The 16,875-nt window shown below is 40.9% G+C and overlaps 1 protein-coding gene across 2 annotated transcripts in view; it reads left to right on the forward strand.

The window, feature by feature from the left end:
* Nucleotides 1-685: 685 nt before the first annotated feature.
* Nucleotides 686-16,875, forward strand: part of PLCXD3 (phosphatidylinositol specific phospholipase C X domain containing 3) — a 167,591-nt gene continuing 151,401 nt past the window's right edge. For both annotated transcript variants that reach the window (XR_012377594.1, XM_025866652.2), the window contains exon 1: nucleotides 686-1,226. Coding sequence is in view for 1 of the 2 variants with exons in the window: in XM_025866652.2 (XP_025722437.1) it covers nucleotides 1,124-1,226 (103 nt within the window). In the remaining variant the exon portion in view is untranslated. The remainder of the gene's footprint in view (nucleotides 1,227-16,875) is intronic.

The raw sequence follows: 16,875 nt of genomic DNA on the forward strand, positions 1-16,875 counted from the left end.
TTTCAGTGCATTTCTTATACATTCCGCAGGCCACTCCTGGACTCATCACATTTGTAAAACTTGATTTCTCTTCTCTTTCTCATCTGAGAGCAGGTGGACCAAGACAGTTCTTTGGAGGCTCAATGAGTGATCTCTCCTGAGAGAGATACATCTCTCCAGTCTGCCAAGGAATGAAAAATCAGACAATCGCATAAATCATTTTGAATGTTGCCAAATAAATTCCACCAAATGCTACTGGCAATAATTATAGTATGTCACTGGGAAATGTGATTTTCTTCCAGCATCAGGCTTTACCTTGTCCTGAGTGCCATGAAAACGACACAGAGAGGACACAGGCAGCTCCCTCCATAGCAATAACCGATTTCTCACGATCCAGGAAACGAAGGGGTTGAAGTGCTTTTTACCTTGAAATGTCTGGAACAGGATACCAGGGATTAAGTAGGAACCACTAGAATTCACTGCTCTTTGCCCACAGCACACTTGCCAACTACTCCAAAAATTAGGCGAAGTGGTGATTAAAGACCACCATTTTGTTATAAGCAGGGCTGTGGGCTCTGGCTGAGGAGAGGCACAACCTGTTGTAGCTTACAAAAAGGAAAGCTCTTTGGTAAGAATGGAAAGTCCTGAAAGCCAGTATCAGAGTCTGCTCCCCGGGAGGCGATAGCATCCCAAGTCTGCTAGGATTTTAGGTTCAACCACAAGACTCTTTCCTACAAACAGGACCGGGAAGTCAAATCAAAGGGCCGAGCAAAACCACGGGCAAAGCAGCTGGGTGAACCAAGTTAAAAAGAAGACAAGGAAAGCTGCAGCATGGCGAGAAAAGGCAGAGACGCATAGGAGGGATAAGACGGGAGGAGGGAGTCGAGGAGGGAGGGGAGAGAGGAGAAAGCCGAGCGCGGACGTCAGGAACAAAAGCTCCAGCGGAGTCTGGCGGAGGCACTAGGGGAGCATGGGGTGTTTTGAATAATTATTAAAATTAGCGTGTGTCTGCGCCATCCTGTGGGTGTGGCGCAGAGCGGAGTGTAAACTCTAGCCCGGCCCGAGCAAACATTGGATTAGCGGCAGCAGCCAGCCAGCCTGCCGAGGAGTGCGGGGACCAGCGCGCGGCACGCCGACCGGCACGATGGCCTCGTCTCAGGGGAAGAACGAGCTGAAATTCGCCGACTGGATGGCAACTCTGCCAGAGAGCATCCACAGCATCCCCCTCACCAATTTAGCCATCCCAGGTAGGCGCGCGGACGCTGCCGACGGGGCGCTCGCCCTGCCCCGCCCTGCATTATCTGCCGCGAAGTGGTAACTTGCCACGCTGCCCGAGGGAGGGAAACTCGTCCCCAGGGGTGGGTCTCCGGCCAGGCGAGCGTGTGCCTGGGAGCCTCGGGCCTCTGGCGTTTTGCAAACCTCTGGGGACCGTGGCGCGGAGAGTCAAGGTGACTGCTGTTGCACTGGGCTTTGGAAGCAGGCAGGCTGTGCCAGAGGGAAGCCTCGGCTCCAGGATCCGCCTTGCGCCCCCCTCCCACGGTTTTCCTCGCAGACTTGGCGGGGGGGGGGGCGGGGGCGACTTCTGGGTCTGTGGGGTGACAGAGCGCGGTGAGCGCAAGCGGGTGTCCTGAGGGCTCGGCTCCGTCTCCGGCTCGTGGACCTCCGACTCCATCCCTGTCACGGAATGGAGCGGATTTGGTAGATTTCTCGGTTAGAGCCTACCCGAGTCTTTAATATTCGTCCCCAGTCTCCTTTAAAGAGACAAAGCGCTTCCCTGAGAGCGAGGAAAGTTCAGGGACCCGCGGCGGCGTGATCACTGCCCTTGACCGGGAGCCGAAGGGAGCGAGGGGCGGAGGGCGCCGCTTCCTCGTCTGCGTGGACCCGGCGGGCTTGGTCGGGTGGTCACCGTCGGGATTCTGCTTCAAGTGCTGTTGGCAACGTGTAGCGCCGGGGTCAGGAAAGCAAACCCTTGAGGACCGTGCGTCTGTTGCTCGGGACAGAAGCCCAGCGGGGGAACCTGCGTGAGCAGCCGCGGAGAGTTGGGATTAACAACAGGCAAACCAAAGGGGAAAAGGGGAGTATGCGAGTGTCCAGACAGCCCAGAAGGAAGGAAGTCCCGGCAAAGCGAGGAAGAGACGCGAGGGATCCAGAGGCTTCAGCATGGCGCGCGCGGCACACATCAGAGGACTAGGCAGGTTTCTGGGGGCGGGAGCGTGCAATAGCCCCTAACTCAGGTGTGCAGGAGAGAAGGATATTTCAGGGCGGAGTAGTACGGTGACCGCTGGGGACACGGCCATACTTCGTTACCAATTTCACTTTTCACTTGTGCTGAGGGTGCAGATGCCTGATTCTCCCAGGAGCCGGCTAGAGGGCAATTTACCCACAGGTAGTCCACCCCCTGCCCCGAGCTCTGCCCGGTTATCAAGTTCAACCTTCTGGTCTGTCTCCTCTTGATCTACCCCATCCAGCGCCCCCTCTCAGCCACTGGAGGAAGACACAATAAAGAGGAAAGGGGCAGGGGGCGTGGGGAGGAAGAGAAGGGTTCCTTTGAAAAATCCCAAAAGGCTCTAACCAGCAGCTCTGGAATTGATCAGTAACTCAGATCAATGGTTGTTAGTCAAGTGGATGTTTGGCTGCTATGACAGGCACAGGCTGCGCTCTCAGCACCAACCCCTGAAGGAAGGATTTGTTGGTCTCCTTTTGCCCTTCTTCAAGAGGTAGCTTCCCAAGAGCCCAGGTATCTCCAAGGAAAAGAACAACCCAGCTTCTCCTCTGTGCACTTACCCTGCTACCTGGGTGAGGCTGGGGATTGCTCTTTTGAAGGAGACAGTAGAAAGTGCACAACTCTGTTGGAAAATTTCACTCTCACTTCCACAGTGCCACGTTCCTATAGTCTTTCCTTCCTCTTTATGTGGTTTTTAGACAGTTGCTTTCAGATGATCTCACCTGAACATTTCCATACATATAGAAAGTAATAAAGGCAAGGACTCTGATGCCAGCCTTCTGGCAGGTGACTCGCCAGATACACAGGGAGTAAAAAGCCTAAGTTCACATTGCTAGTTACGAGGGATAGTATGATACTATGTCAGAATCTCTATTACATTTCTGTAATTCTTCACTTTTCAAAACACTAGGATGTACATCAGATCACAGAACCCTTCCCCAAACCTCATCAAGGAGGCAGTGCTGCTACCACCCTTAACTCCATTTCATAGATGTAAAAATTACAGCTCAGTGAGGGCAAGTAATTTACCATCAGATCAGTGATCTGACCCCGAAAGTGGTCCTTAGGGAGAGTCTCCTAGGAATTTTTGAGGGAAATGCATTAGGGTTTGTATCTGGATGGCTCAGTAGCAAGAGCTACTAACCAGGGTGAGGGGACAAGGAACTAGGCATTAGCAGGATACAGGGCAATTTTCCTTTTCTCCCCATGGGACAAAGTGAAAACCTGAGGTCAGAGACTTTGATATTCTGTTTGTCTTCCAGTAGAGGCATTGGGGGTAAGATTGGGAGGCTTTGCATAGGATCCATTTTGAGTATAATACTAAGAGGGGTTGTGGCATTGGACACAGTGGGAATTTTCCTTCTTAAGGAAAGGGCTTTCCCAGCCCTTCTTAATATTATACTCAAAGTGAATCCCCTACAAAGCCTCATTCTTACCCCCAGTACTTCTGAGAAGAAAAAAAACAACAACCATGTTTCACCAAATCCACGCCCCTGAATTTCCCCATGATTTTGTAAAGGCGGTTTGGTAGATCCATATGTATAAAATCTAGGTGTAAAAATGGGTTTGGTACTTTTCTGCATTACTCAACTGTGAAAATTTTTGGAGGAAAAAAGACATTCAAACTTTGATAGAGAAGACTAATTGGAGACTATTAAACACTAATGGAATAATTGCCTTAAAATCATGCTAATAGCTTCCTGGCTGCTACATGTTTACTTGGCCAGTTGCTACAGCTTGAATTAAGTAATTATCTCCACCATTTAAAACCACTCCTGATGCACCATACAAGTGTTTCTGTGGAGGGGAATGACTGCTCGGTCATCCTCAAAGTTCAGGTTTTCTTAGGTGAAGCAACCAGAGAGTGAAGAGCTGCTTAATTAAGAGGCCACCCATTTGGGGCAGCTGACCCAGATTCCCCAGGGCTAGTGCAAAGAAGTGATGCTTCCTGTCACTACAGGCAAGTGAGAGAGAATAAACAGAAATGGAAGCAGGAAGACAAATCGTAAAATTCAGATGAAAGTGAGTGTGATGAATTTCTGGCATCTTTGCAGGAGAGTTCTAACCTTATAATCATGGTGCCTCCAGAACCACGGTAAAGAGACCAGACCCATCATGGGAGTAAGCAAGCTTTTTGCTTGATCTGGGTAAGGTGTTGGTGATCTGGTCTACGATAAGGGGTCATTCTGTCCAAATCTGAAAGATCAGGAAGTGTTTTTTATTCCACCGGAGGGTTCTGCCATACGTTTTCTGATAGGTGATGAAAATCTTCGCATAATACAGCAAACTGACCATGTAATAATGAAAGATTGGCCAAAATATTGTGGTATTGGAACTCAGAGAGAGTGTATGTTTCCTTGGTGTTGGAGTTCATGGAGAGGCTGAGACCTCCAGCTGACCCTAAAGATGGACCCCAGCAATCAGAAGCTCCTCACCCCCGCCCCTATCCTTAGAAATGTGCATTCCACCCACTGTTTCCACAGCTGGAACCCTTTCAAGGACGCTGCCTTAAGAGAGTTAAGCCATTATTGAGACCATCTGGCCATGCACGTGAGTGAACCCAGGCAAGGCCTCTATATAAAGTCTTAAGATTCCTGTTGGTGGGTGTGACGATCTACTCTTCTTACAGCCACCCAAAAACAAGTCTTGCATGTAGGTTCCCTTGCTTATGAAACCTGACACTTTCCAGCCTGGGGCGGCCTGCTTCTTTCTTTGGTCTCTTCATGTCCTCTGTGTACAGGGGTCAGTTTTTGAACCGACACTTAAACAGGAATTGTTGATTGTGCTTTAGATAAGGAACACAGAAATGCTTTGGAGATCAATAATTATACCTGATGATTTTGTTCATTTCTTCCAGAAAATGCTGATGGCAATGAAAAAGAGCAGTTTTACTTAGAGAAACTAGATGTTTATACAGCTCTGATTTCTGTGTTCTTATGTCTGCTTTTATTAGTTTTTCATTTCTTTCCTCACAACGATCTCTTCTTCTTGTTGCCAGTATTTCTGGAGCCAGCTGTCTTCTTCCTTTTCTTTGTAACTTACTATTTCTATTTTGATTGGGATGAGACCATCTACAGGACAAATCTACAATTGGGTCTAATTGTACGATTGGGTCTAATCTTTTAAAAAGCAGGATTGTTGGGTTTTTTTTTTCCATCATTTTAGTTAGGATGGTGATACAAAGTTAATCTTTGAGAGCAACCAAAAAGCAACAAAATTGTTTAGGATGAATACCTTTTTTGTGTTGCTTTTCCAATTTCCAGTTTTGTTTTTGATTTTGCTAAAAAGGAAAAATTACAGATCTGGAACATCATTTATTCTAGGACTTTTTCTTGATGAGCTGAACTGAATCACCACCTATTAATATAAAGTGATACTGATGCCATTTTACAGCTTACAAAATGTTTTCTCATGTACACACACGTTGTCTACATGTTCTATCAATAAACCTCCAAGGCCTTGCTACTCAGAGTTGGTCCAGGGACCAGAGGAGGTAGAAATCTATCTCAGATTCCACCCCTCAGACCAATTTAATCATAATCAGCACTTAACAAGAACCCAAGGTGACTTATATACACATTTATAGTTGGAAAAACACTGCTTTAGGGTAGCTCTAAGGGGATCCTTTATGTAAGTGGCAGAGCCAAATTTAAATATACATCTTTGACTAAGCTCTTTCTTTTGGACCATGCAGTCTATTTATGAGTGTTCAAATTTATAATCAGGCTTAGAGCCAGAATGTGGGTATTTGACTCAAGGCTAATGGCCCAGGTTGGGAACATACTGATAACTCATATTATAGTTCATCATGCACCTTGAACATAAATGTGACTTAATTGCTACCTAAGTGTTCAAATTAGGTCGCTGTGATAAATGTAAAACCTTTCCCCTCATTTCCTTAAAGTACTGCTATCAGCCATCAACAGCACTTAAAATCAGCCCATTTGGTGATGCTAGAGGTCGCTAATGGCAATTTAGGAAACATCCGTGTGTTGTGTCTTTGTCCATTTGGTCTCATTCTTTGTTGTGTTAAAGGCCCAGCTACTATTGTTGTATTTATAGGTTACAGAGTCATTCAATTTATCTATAAGCTAAACTTTTCAATATTGCTCTTGAGTAAAAGTGGTATCATGAAGGCAAAATCAGCATCAGAAAGCCAGTAAATTGATTTTTTTTATTAAAAAAGAAATGACCAATCTTGTTTGTATTTGCAAACCATGCCTCATTTATTTGAAGCATGGTTGACATGGAATAGAAACACGAATGTGGTTGTAACAAACTTACTGGAATTTTAGTTATTGAGCATAATCAGTGTTCCAAATGAGCTGACATTTTTAAAAAAACCCTCAATTTGCTAAAATGGATAACACAATGTTTATGTGTTAAGGCTTACACACTTTACCCTTATGAAAATTTCTCATATCTTTACTTAGAGTTTCTCATACTTAATTCCAACTCCACCCAATCAAAATGGAAAGTGTGAATTACAAAGAAGAGGAACGAGACTGTTGAATGCCATACATCAGCAGTAATATAGGGAATATTCGTGAGGGAAGGCTAAGAAATGAAGGCACAAGGACACAGAAGGTAGGTTTCCCTAAACCCTGCCACCCCAAAGTAAAATCAGAATCCTGTTAGAGTATCCGTTTTCACTCTTCCCAAGCACCTGTTTAATGGACTTCCAAATAGTTCTATAAATCTCTGGACAAATTCTTAAGTATGCATTATAAGCTGATTTTGGGGGCTACTACCTACATGGTATCTGCCATTTTTCTTCCTTCCTGTTTTGGGGAAGCTTTGAGGAGTTGTCATTTTGCTGGTGAGACATCTAGAGGAACTGTGCTTCCATAATTTTTATACCTAAAATACCAGTGCTGCTGGCAGTCCCACCAGGGCCCATGCTGTCTGCAGAGACCCAACATTAAGGATGTTAGTGTGTAACAAGGACCCTGGATTCCACTGTAGTCAAAGGCTCCCAGGGCTGGGTTTCCCATTGTGGAAGCTGCAGATAGCCACCTCTGCTGACCCTGTCTGCCATCACTGCTAAAGCTATAAGTGCCAACACAGAACCCTTCAATCTTTTTGCCTAGGATGGATGTCAACAAAAGAGCTTTTTGAATTTATATTGATTCTTTTGTTGTTGTTGTTGCGCCCTTACCCTAGGACTCACATATGAGTTTATGAGGGCTGGATGGAGAATAATATTTAGAATAGACTTTGTTCTATACTCTGCATTATTCTCAATTTTAGCCCACTCTCTGTGTGCACATGTGTGGATGTACACACATATAGTGTGTATCACTACTTTTCCAAGGGACTTGTTTTCCTCCCCTGCCCTATAAGTAGACCTCTGGTGGGTGCTACCTAATTAATCCTACCTCCAGACAGGTCCAGAGTAGGAAAGCAGTTGGGGTCCATATTGTTCCTGGGCAGAAGCCTGGGACAACGTAAATAGAGCCAAATAAATGGACATACCTAAAGTAATTGCTAACACCTCCATTATTTGAAAGCAGAATAGTAGTGTAAGAGATGTGCTCTGAGCCTTAAAGAAAAGGTTAAATCTCATGCATACATGCATATATATGCACAGATTTTAACTAATTCTAACTAATTGTTAATCAAAGGGGTCAGCTCTGCTAATCTAGAAATTTTTCCTGTTACTACCAATGACACCGCCTCTTACCAAAAAGGATTAGTTTGGGAAATGCAAGAACATGTCACCTTAATGGGTACTCAAGGAACTTCTAGACACAAGCATTTGATACCCTCAAGAAGCTTATATATTCTCTTATGTCTCCTTTGGGTGGGTTAGGATCTCAGATTGGAGGCCAGAAAAGTATCTAAATCCTATATTCCAGAAGGCAGGGAGGAGTGAGGGAGAAATTTACCATGCTTCAGATGGAATTCTGCCAGAAACTTTCTCTAGAGCCATATGCTTTTATTATGCTCTATTAAGAGAGGAGGATGGGTCAGGAAGAGGGGCAGAAGGAGATGGCTAAACGTTCTTGAGAAGCAGCCAGCATTAGTCACCTCCGGAGACCAGGTCCTGAAGCAGATGGCACATTGATTGTTAGATATGCTCTTGTTAGGTCCCTATATTTCATCACAGACCCTGGAAATGGACAGCTCTGTCACCACTTTATCTTAAATGCCAGCTAGTACTATGTTTCACATAGAATTCTTCCTGTGAATTAATTTTTAGGAAGCAGCCATGTTTATCCTTAGACAATGTTATAAATGATGGTTGTGTTCCTTGATTCACTTGGAGAATTTATTTCATGAAGAAAAGTGGACTATGATGAATGGCAATTTTAGTTGCCTACCAGGCTTTCCTGGAAGTCCCCTCTGGTTTGTGGGGTGGTAAAGAGGAAGATGCACTCAAAGGCATCCTAATGGGCAAATGGGAACTCAGTGCATGTCTCAGGCCACACTCCCCTGTGGGGGAGGAGGAGAAAGAGGAGAAGGAAGACCAGGGCTGTCTTTAGCAGAGTTAGCTCTAAACACACTCCTGCCATGTCCAGCCCTGGGCTTTTCTCCAGGGGAGAGGGTGGGGGAAGGTGGTCAAGGGGATACAAAAATACTGACTTGAAGGTTGCTAGAAGGGAAGGCTGCAGAACTAAGTTTTGTTAGTCCTTATCACCCCTGCCCCGGCCATGTCCTTATTTCTCTTTATATCTGCTCAAATTCCTTGGGTCTGGCATTAGAGTCCCAGCCTTGAAAATGTCCTTAATTCTCTTATCTCACTTTTGTTCTGCTTACCTGGAAAAACTTCAACTCCGTCAGCTTCTATTTTTTTTTTTTTTAACCTATTCCAGTCCCAGAAAACTTCAGTAGCTAAACATTACTGGGGTGCGGTGGAAGAAATTACACAGCCTGGATGCCTCAACTTGCTAGAAATTTCTGACCATATATCTTATTTCATATCCCCATTAAATTCCTTTTCCTTTTCTCTGAGATACTTTCATATCTCTTCTTGCTCCTCAAATCAGCACTGCCTTTCCACCTCACCCTAAACTTATGACCTCACCTTATATTTTATATAAAAAAATACATACAGAGAAGAACTTCCTTGGTTTCCCACCATTAACCCAGCAACCTACCTGCATCTATTTCTGCATTTTCTTTATGTAAGAGAAATTCCTGGATCTGCTCCTCCCTAAGTCCACTTTCTCTACTTGTGGCCTGGATCCCATCCACTCAAATCTCCTCAGAGTTTACTCCCAAATTCATCCCCTCTCTCTCTCGTGTCACTGTTTTTCTCTACCTCTGCTGGATCACTCTAGTCAGTACACAAATATATTATTATTGCCTCTGTCTTAAAAAAAAAAAAAGCCCTCTGGCTCCATACCAGCCTTTCTCTCCACTGTGCTAGTTCTCTGTGATATTTGTAAAAACATCCCCTCTGTCTTGAAATTATTCCCTTTTCTGTCTCTAGCCCATGCTAATCTCATTACTTCTCTACCACTGCACTAAAATTGTTTTTTATCAAGGTTGCTAGTGATCTGTATTTTTCTAAAGCTAATGGTTAATCCTTTATCATCTTATTTGATCTTTCAGCATCATTTGATGTGTTTGACTACACTTCTGTTCTTAAACATGTTCTTCCTTTGGCTTCTTATGACACTTTTTAAAATACTGTGCTAAAAAACATGAGATTTACCCTGTTTTTAAGTGTACAGTATTATTAGCTATGAGTATAGGGGTGTATAGCATACCTCTAGAATGTTTTCATCTTGCATGACTGAAGCTTTATATCCATCAAATTACAGTTCTTCATTTCCTCCTCCCACCAGCCCCTGGCAACCACCATTCCACTTTTTGCTTTTATGAGTTTGACTACTTTAGATACTACTGAATGTAATATTTGTCCTTCTGTAACTGGCTTATTTCATTTACCATAATATCCTCAAGGTTCATTCATGTTGTGGCATGTGACTTCTTCATGGCTGGATAATATTCCATTGTATGTATAGTCCACATTATGTTTATCTGTTCATCCACTGATGGACATTTAGGTTGTTTCTATGTCTTGGCTGTTGTGAATAATGCTACAACGAACACAGGAGTGCTGATAGCTCTTTGATATCCTTATTTCAGTTTTTTTGGATAAATACCCAAATATGGAATTGTAAGGTCATATAGTAGTTCTGTTTTTTATTTTTTTGAGGAACTGTCATTGTTTTCCTTAGCACCTGCATCATTTTACAATCCCACCAGTAGTAAACAGGGGTTCTGCTTTCTCCACATCTTCACCAACACTTGTTTTCTGTTATTGTCTTTGATAATGACCATCCTAACAGGTATGAGGTAATATCTCATTGCAGTTGTGATTTTTAATTTCCTTGATGATTACTGATGTTGAACATCTTTTCATATACCAGTTGGCTATTTGTATGTCTTTTTTGTTGGAGAAATGTCTATTCAAGGTTTCTGCCATTTTTTTTAATTGAGTTATTTGGCATTTTGCTCTTTGGTTGTAGGAGTTAATTATATGTTGGAAATTAATCCCTTACAGATATATGGTTTGAAAATATTTTCTCTCATTTCATAGGTTGCCTTTTTACTCTATTGATGGCTTGATTGCTTTTTTGCTGTGTGGAAGATTTTTAGCTTGTGGTCCCACTTTTCTATTTTCCTTCTGTTGTCTGTGCTCTTGGTCTCTTATACCAGAAATTATTGCCAAGACCGATGTTTGGAAACCTTTCCCCCATGTTTTCTTCTAAGAGCTTTACTGTTTCAGGTCTTATATTTAAATCTTTAATTTACTTTGAATTCATTTTTGTATATGGTGTGAGATAAGGGTCCAATTTCATTCTTTTGAATGTAGATAACCAGTTTTCCCAACACAGTATTGAAGAGCCTATCCTTTCATCCTTGTCTACCTTGTCAAAGGTCAGTTGACTGTATATGTGTAAGTTTATTTCTGGGCTCTCCATTTTGTTCTGTTGATATGTATGTCTGTCCTTATGCTAGTAACATACTGTTTTGCTTACTATAGCTTTGTTAATATGTTTTAAAACAAGAAGTGTGAGTCCTCCAGCTTTGTTCTTTTTTCTCAAGATTATTTTTGCTCTTTGGGGTTTTTTTTGTGTGTGTGTGTGGTTTCATATGAATTTTAGAGTTGTTTTTTCTATTTCTATTTTAAAAATCATTGGGATTTTGATGGAGATTGCAATGAATCTATGGATCAATTTGGGTAGCCTGGGCATTATAATATTGTCTTCCATCCATGAACAGGGGATGTCTTTCCATTTATGTGAATCTTTAGTCTGTTTTACAAATGTTTCAGTTTTCTGAGTACAAATCCTTTACCTTCTTGGTTAAATTTATTACTAAATATTTTATTCTTTTTAATGCAATTATATGGGATTGTTTTCTTAACTTCCTTTTTGGATAGTTTATTTTTAGTATATAGAAATGAGACTGATTTTTGTGTATTGATTTTTGTATCCTTCAACTTTACTAACTGCATTTATTCAAACAGTTTGTGTGTGTGTGTGAGATCTTTAGGATTTTCAGTATATTAGATCATATCATCTGCAAGGTGGAATCATTTTAGTTATTTCTTTCCTATTTGAATGTCTTATTTTTCTTGCTTAATTGCTGTGTCTAGGTCCAGTACTATGTTAAATAGAAATGGTAAGAGTGGGCATACTTGCTTTGTTCCTAAGAACTTTCAGCTTTGAGTATGATATTATCATGGACATTTCATATATGACCTTTTTAATGTTAAAGTCATTTCCTTCTATTCACAGTCTGCTGAGTGTTTTTAACATGAAGGGGTGTTTGAGTTTTTGTCAAGTGCTTTTTCTGCATCTTTTTAATATTAAACTATCCTTGCACTCTTGGATTAAATCTCACTTAGTCTTGGTGTATGATCCTTTTAATGTGCTGTTGAATTTGGTTTGCTACTATTTTGTTGAGGAGTTTTGCATCTTTAATTCATCAGGGATATTGGCCTGTAGTTTTATTATCTTGTAGTGTTTTTGTCTGGCTTTGGCATCAGAGTAATGCCAGCCTCACAAAATAAGTTTGGAAGTGTTACTTCCTCTAATTTTTTGGAAGAGTTTAAGAAAGATTGGTGTTAATTCTTTAAATGTTTTGTAGAATTCAGCACTGAAGCAATCTGATCTCTGGCTTTTCTTTGTTGAGAGGTTTTTGCCTACTGATTTAATCTCCTATTCGTTATAGATTTGTTCAGATTTTCTGTTTCTTCATGATTCAGTCTTGGTCAATTGTGTGTTTCTAGGAATTTATCCATTCTAGGTTATACAGTTTGGCATATAATTGTTCATATTAGTCTTTTTAAGTCCTTTTTATTTCTGTGGCCTCAATTGTAATGTCTCCTTTTTCATTTCTGATTTCATTTGTTTAAGTCTTCTCTTTTTTCTTATTTAGTCTTGCTAAAGGCTTGTCAATTTTGTATACAATTTTAAGAAATCAACTCTTAGTTTCATTTTCTATTTTTCTATTCTAAATTTCATTGATTTCTCTCTAATCTTTATTATTTCCTTTCTCCTACTAACTTTAGGCTTAATTTGTTCTTTTCTTAGTTTCATGAGGGTCTAGAATTAGGTTATTTGAGACTTCTTTCTTTTTTTTAACATTTTGTTTATTTATTTGAAAGAGAGAGTGAGAGAGCACACGTGCGTGTTGGGGAGGGGCTGAGGGAGAGGGAGAGAGAGAATCTTACGTAGGCTCCATGCCCAGCACATGAGCCTGATGTGGGGCTTGATCTCACAATCCTAAGATCATGACCTGAGCCAAAATCAGGAGTCAGATGCTTAACCAACTGAGCCACCCAGGCACCCTAAGACTTCCTTTATTAATGAGGGAATTTATTGCTATAAATTTCCCTCTTAATAATGCTTTTGATGTATCCCATGTGTTTTGGTGTGGTGTCTTCATTTTCCTTTGTCCCAAGATATTTTCTAATTTCCCTTTTAATTTCTTATTTGACCCAAATTAACCAGATTTCTTATGGGTTATTAAAGAGTATATTGTTTCCATGTATTTGAGAATTTTTTAGTTTCATTCTACTGATTTCTAGTTTTATTCCTTTGTGGACAGAGAAAACACTTGATGTGATTCTAATCTTTTAAATCCCTTAAGATCTGTTTTGTGGCCTAACATGTGATCTGTCCTGGAGAATGTTCCATGTGTGCTTAATAAGAATGTGTATTCTGCTGCAGTTGGATGGAACATTCTATATATGTCTGCTAGGTACATTTGGTCTATAGTGTTCAAGTTCTCTATTTCCTTATTGATCTTCAGTCTGGATGTTCTATCCATTCTCCAAAGTGGAGTATTGAAATTTCCTATTTATTTCTCCTTTCAGTTTTGTCAATGTTTGTTTCATATATTAGGTACATGTATATTTATATGTATATAAATATGTATATGTATGTGTGTTAGGTACATGTATATTTATAATTTATATATTTTCCTTGTGAATTGACCCTTTGTGGTTATATAATGCCTTTTTTGTCTCTTGTGATAGTTTTTGACTTTAAGTCTATTTTCACTGTTATAAGTATGGCTACCTCTGCTCTCTTTTGGTTACCATTTATATGGAATATCTTTTTTGATCCTTTCATTTTCAGCCTATCTGTGTCCTTAAAATCTAAAGTGAGTCTCTTTTTTCAAACAGCACATTAAAAGGATCACGCACTATTATCAAATGGGTTTTATCCCTGGGATGCAAAGATGGTTTAACATATACAAATCAGTAAATACAATATACCACATTAATAGAATCAAGGATAAAAATCATCATCTGATTATCTCAACAGATGCAGATAAAGCTTTGACAAACTCAGTGCCATTTCATGATAAATTCTCTCACCAAAGTGGGTATGCAAGGACCATACTTCAGCATAAAATAAAGATCATATATGACAAAACCACAGCTAACTTCATACTCAGTGGTGAAGCTGAAAGCTTTTCCTCTAAAATTAGAAACAAGGCTGACAACGCTAACCATTCCTATTGAACCAAGTATGGGAGTGCTACCCATAGCAATTAGGCAGTAAAGAGAAATAAAAGGCATCCAAATCAGAAAGGAAGAAGGAAAATTGTGTGCAGATGACCTGCTCTTATATATAGGAAACCCTAAAGGCTCAACTAAAAACCTGTTAGAACTAATAAACAAATTCAGTAAAATTGCAGCTTACAAAATCAACATAGAAAAATCAGTTGCATTTCTATACACTAACAACAAAATTTTTTAAAGAAATAAAGAAGACAACTCCATGTATAATAGCAGGAAAAGAAAATAAAATACTTAGGAACAAATCTAACCAAAGAGAGGAAAGATTTGTACATTGAAAACTGTAAGACACTGATAAAAGAAATTGAAAAAGACAGATTAATGGAAAGGATAGTCTTTTCAATAAATGATGTTGGGAAAACTGGTATTTGCATGCAAAAGAAAGGAACTAGGCCTCTGTCCTAACCGTACACAAAAACTAGCTCAAAATGGATTAAAGACTGAAATGGTAACACTCCTAGAAGAAAACATATGGAAAAAGCTTCTTGACAGTAGTCTTGGCAATGACATTTTTGGATATAACACCAGAAGTGTAAGAAATAAAAGCAAAAATGAATAAAAGCAGGACTACATCAAACTAAAAACTTCTGCACAGCAGAAGAAATAATTAACAAAATGGGAGAAAATATTTGCAAACTGTATCTCTGATAAGGGGTTAATTTCCAAAATATAAAGAACTCCTCACAACTCAATAACAAAAAAACAACTGATTAAAAACTGGACAGAGGACCTGCATAGACATTTTCCAAAGAAAACATACAAATGGCCAACAGGTACATGAAAACATGTGCAAATTCATTAATTATCAGGGAAATGCAAATCAAACCACAACAAGATAGCACCTAATACCTATTAGAGTGGCCATTATCAAAAATACAATTAACCTGGCTAGAGATTCTGGAGGCCTCTTAAACCTTTTCCGTGGTTCTATCTTCTCTGGGCTTGTCTTTGTAGCTTCTTCATTAGAGGGATTTGCTGATCCCTCCCTTCCACCCTACCAGCATCTCATAATCTCTCACTCCCTCTCATTTCTGTTATCATGCCACCCAGCCCTTTTTTTTGTTCTCAGCAGTTCTCAGGCATCTAGAATGTGCCAGGTCCCATCAAGAGGCAAGCAAGGCAGCAGTCAGTTCCTTGGGCAATCCCTTGAAAAGCCAGAATGTTGGACATATGCTCTATTCTTCTCTACCCTCTGAGGAAGAGGCTCCCAAGCCATATTGGCCTCTGTCTGTGGTATTGCCAGTCCTCTGGAGCAGCAATTCTTGTTCAGCTTTCTTGTTCTCAGTGGCCCTCAGGCATTTCGAATGTGCTGGGTTTTCCATTAGGGCTTTGAGACAGATGAGGCAGAAGGCAGTCGCTGGGGCAGCCCCTCCCCGCCCCCGTCCCCAAAGTTGGAACATTAGAAATATTGTCCAATCTTATCTTTCCCTCTTCAAAGAGAGGCTGGGAGTTTACTCTCAATCATGTGGCACTGTGTTGGGGGAGGGACTAAGGCAAGAGTGTGCCACAAATTGTCCTACCAGTTTCAGTGGCTGGTATTGCTCTTGTATGGGGTGCAGGAACCTCTGAACTGATGTCTCAATTTCTTACAAAGGGAATTAATTCATGTATTGCTGAATTAGTGTCTCCATGGGGGGATAAAGGGTTTGGGGTTTCCAATTTTGCCATCTTGCTGATGTCACTATTACTATCTTATTTTTTCAACTTTACTGGCTATTTCCTTTAGGTCATCTTTGCTAGCTATTCCTCCTTTTCTTTCCATCTGAGGAAATGTTGGAGTACCTAGGGCTCAGGCCTTGATCTCTCTCTCTTTTTTTTTTCTCCTATAACTACACTTTTCCCTAAGGTGGCAATATATAAACCAATAGCTTGAGATAATATCTATGTGATGATGACTCCTAAGTTTATGTTATTAGCCAGACATCTCCGCTGATCTCCATCCTCAAATATCTCACTGCCTTCCCATCATTTGCATTTGAAACCTCAAATTTAACATGACCTAAAAAGAACTCTTGAGTTTACCATCCATTGCCAAGTTTGTTCCTAATCAAGTTTTCCTTATCTAAGTATTTTGCATCACTGTCCATCAGTTTCTCAAGCCTTGGAATGATTCTTCATTTCCCTCTCCTCAAACCCCAAAAACCACCCTAACAGTAAATCCTGTTGAATCTTTCTCTAAATATATTTCAAATCTTTTCATTTCTCACTGTTTCCACTATTACAGTCCTAATCTAGTTACTGTCCGCTCCCACATGAATGACTCCAAAGGCCACTAACCCATATCAGTGCCCCCAGGGATTTGTCCCTCTACACAGAGTAGCTTTCAAAAGTATAAATCTGGTATATTATTCACCTGTTAAAAATCCTCTCATGTACTTACTAAAATTACTAGTCCTTGTCTATCTCCCAGACCTCAATTCCTTCCAGCTTTCCCTTGTCCACTGATCCTAGCCACTTTTTTTTTTTTTTTTTGGCCCTCATGTCCTTCAGGTTTCCTATTGTTTTAGAGATTTGAATTGTCCTCCAGATTGTCACCAGTCTGCCTTCTTCCTCTTCTAATGATGCCTTCTCCTCAGGAGACATCCCCTGACCATGCTAGCCAATGCAGGTTACCTCTATCCTC

The sequence above is a fragment of the Callorhinus ursinus genome, unplaced genomic scaffold (genome assembly GCF_003265705.2).
Source record: "Callorhinus ursinus isolate GAN/ISIS: 27379988/994484 unplaced genomic scaffold, GSC_fseal_2.0 scaffold3, whole genome shotgun sequence".
Lineage (NCBI taxonomy): Eukaryota > Metazoa > Chordata > Mammalia > Carnivora > Otariidae > Callorhinus > Callorhinus ursinus.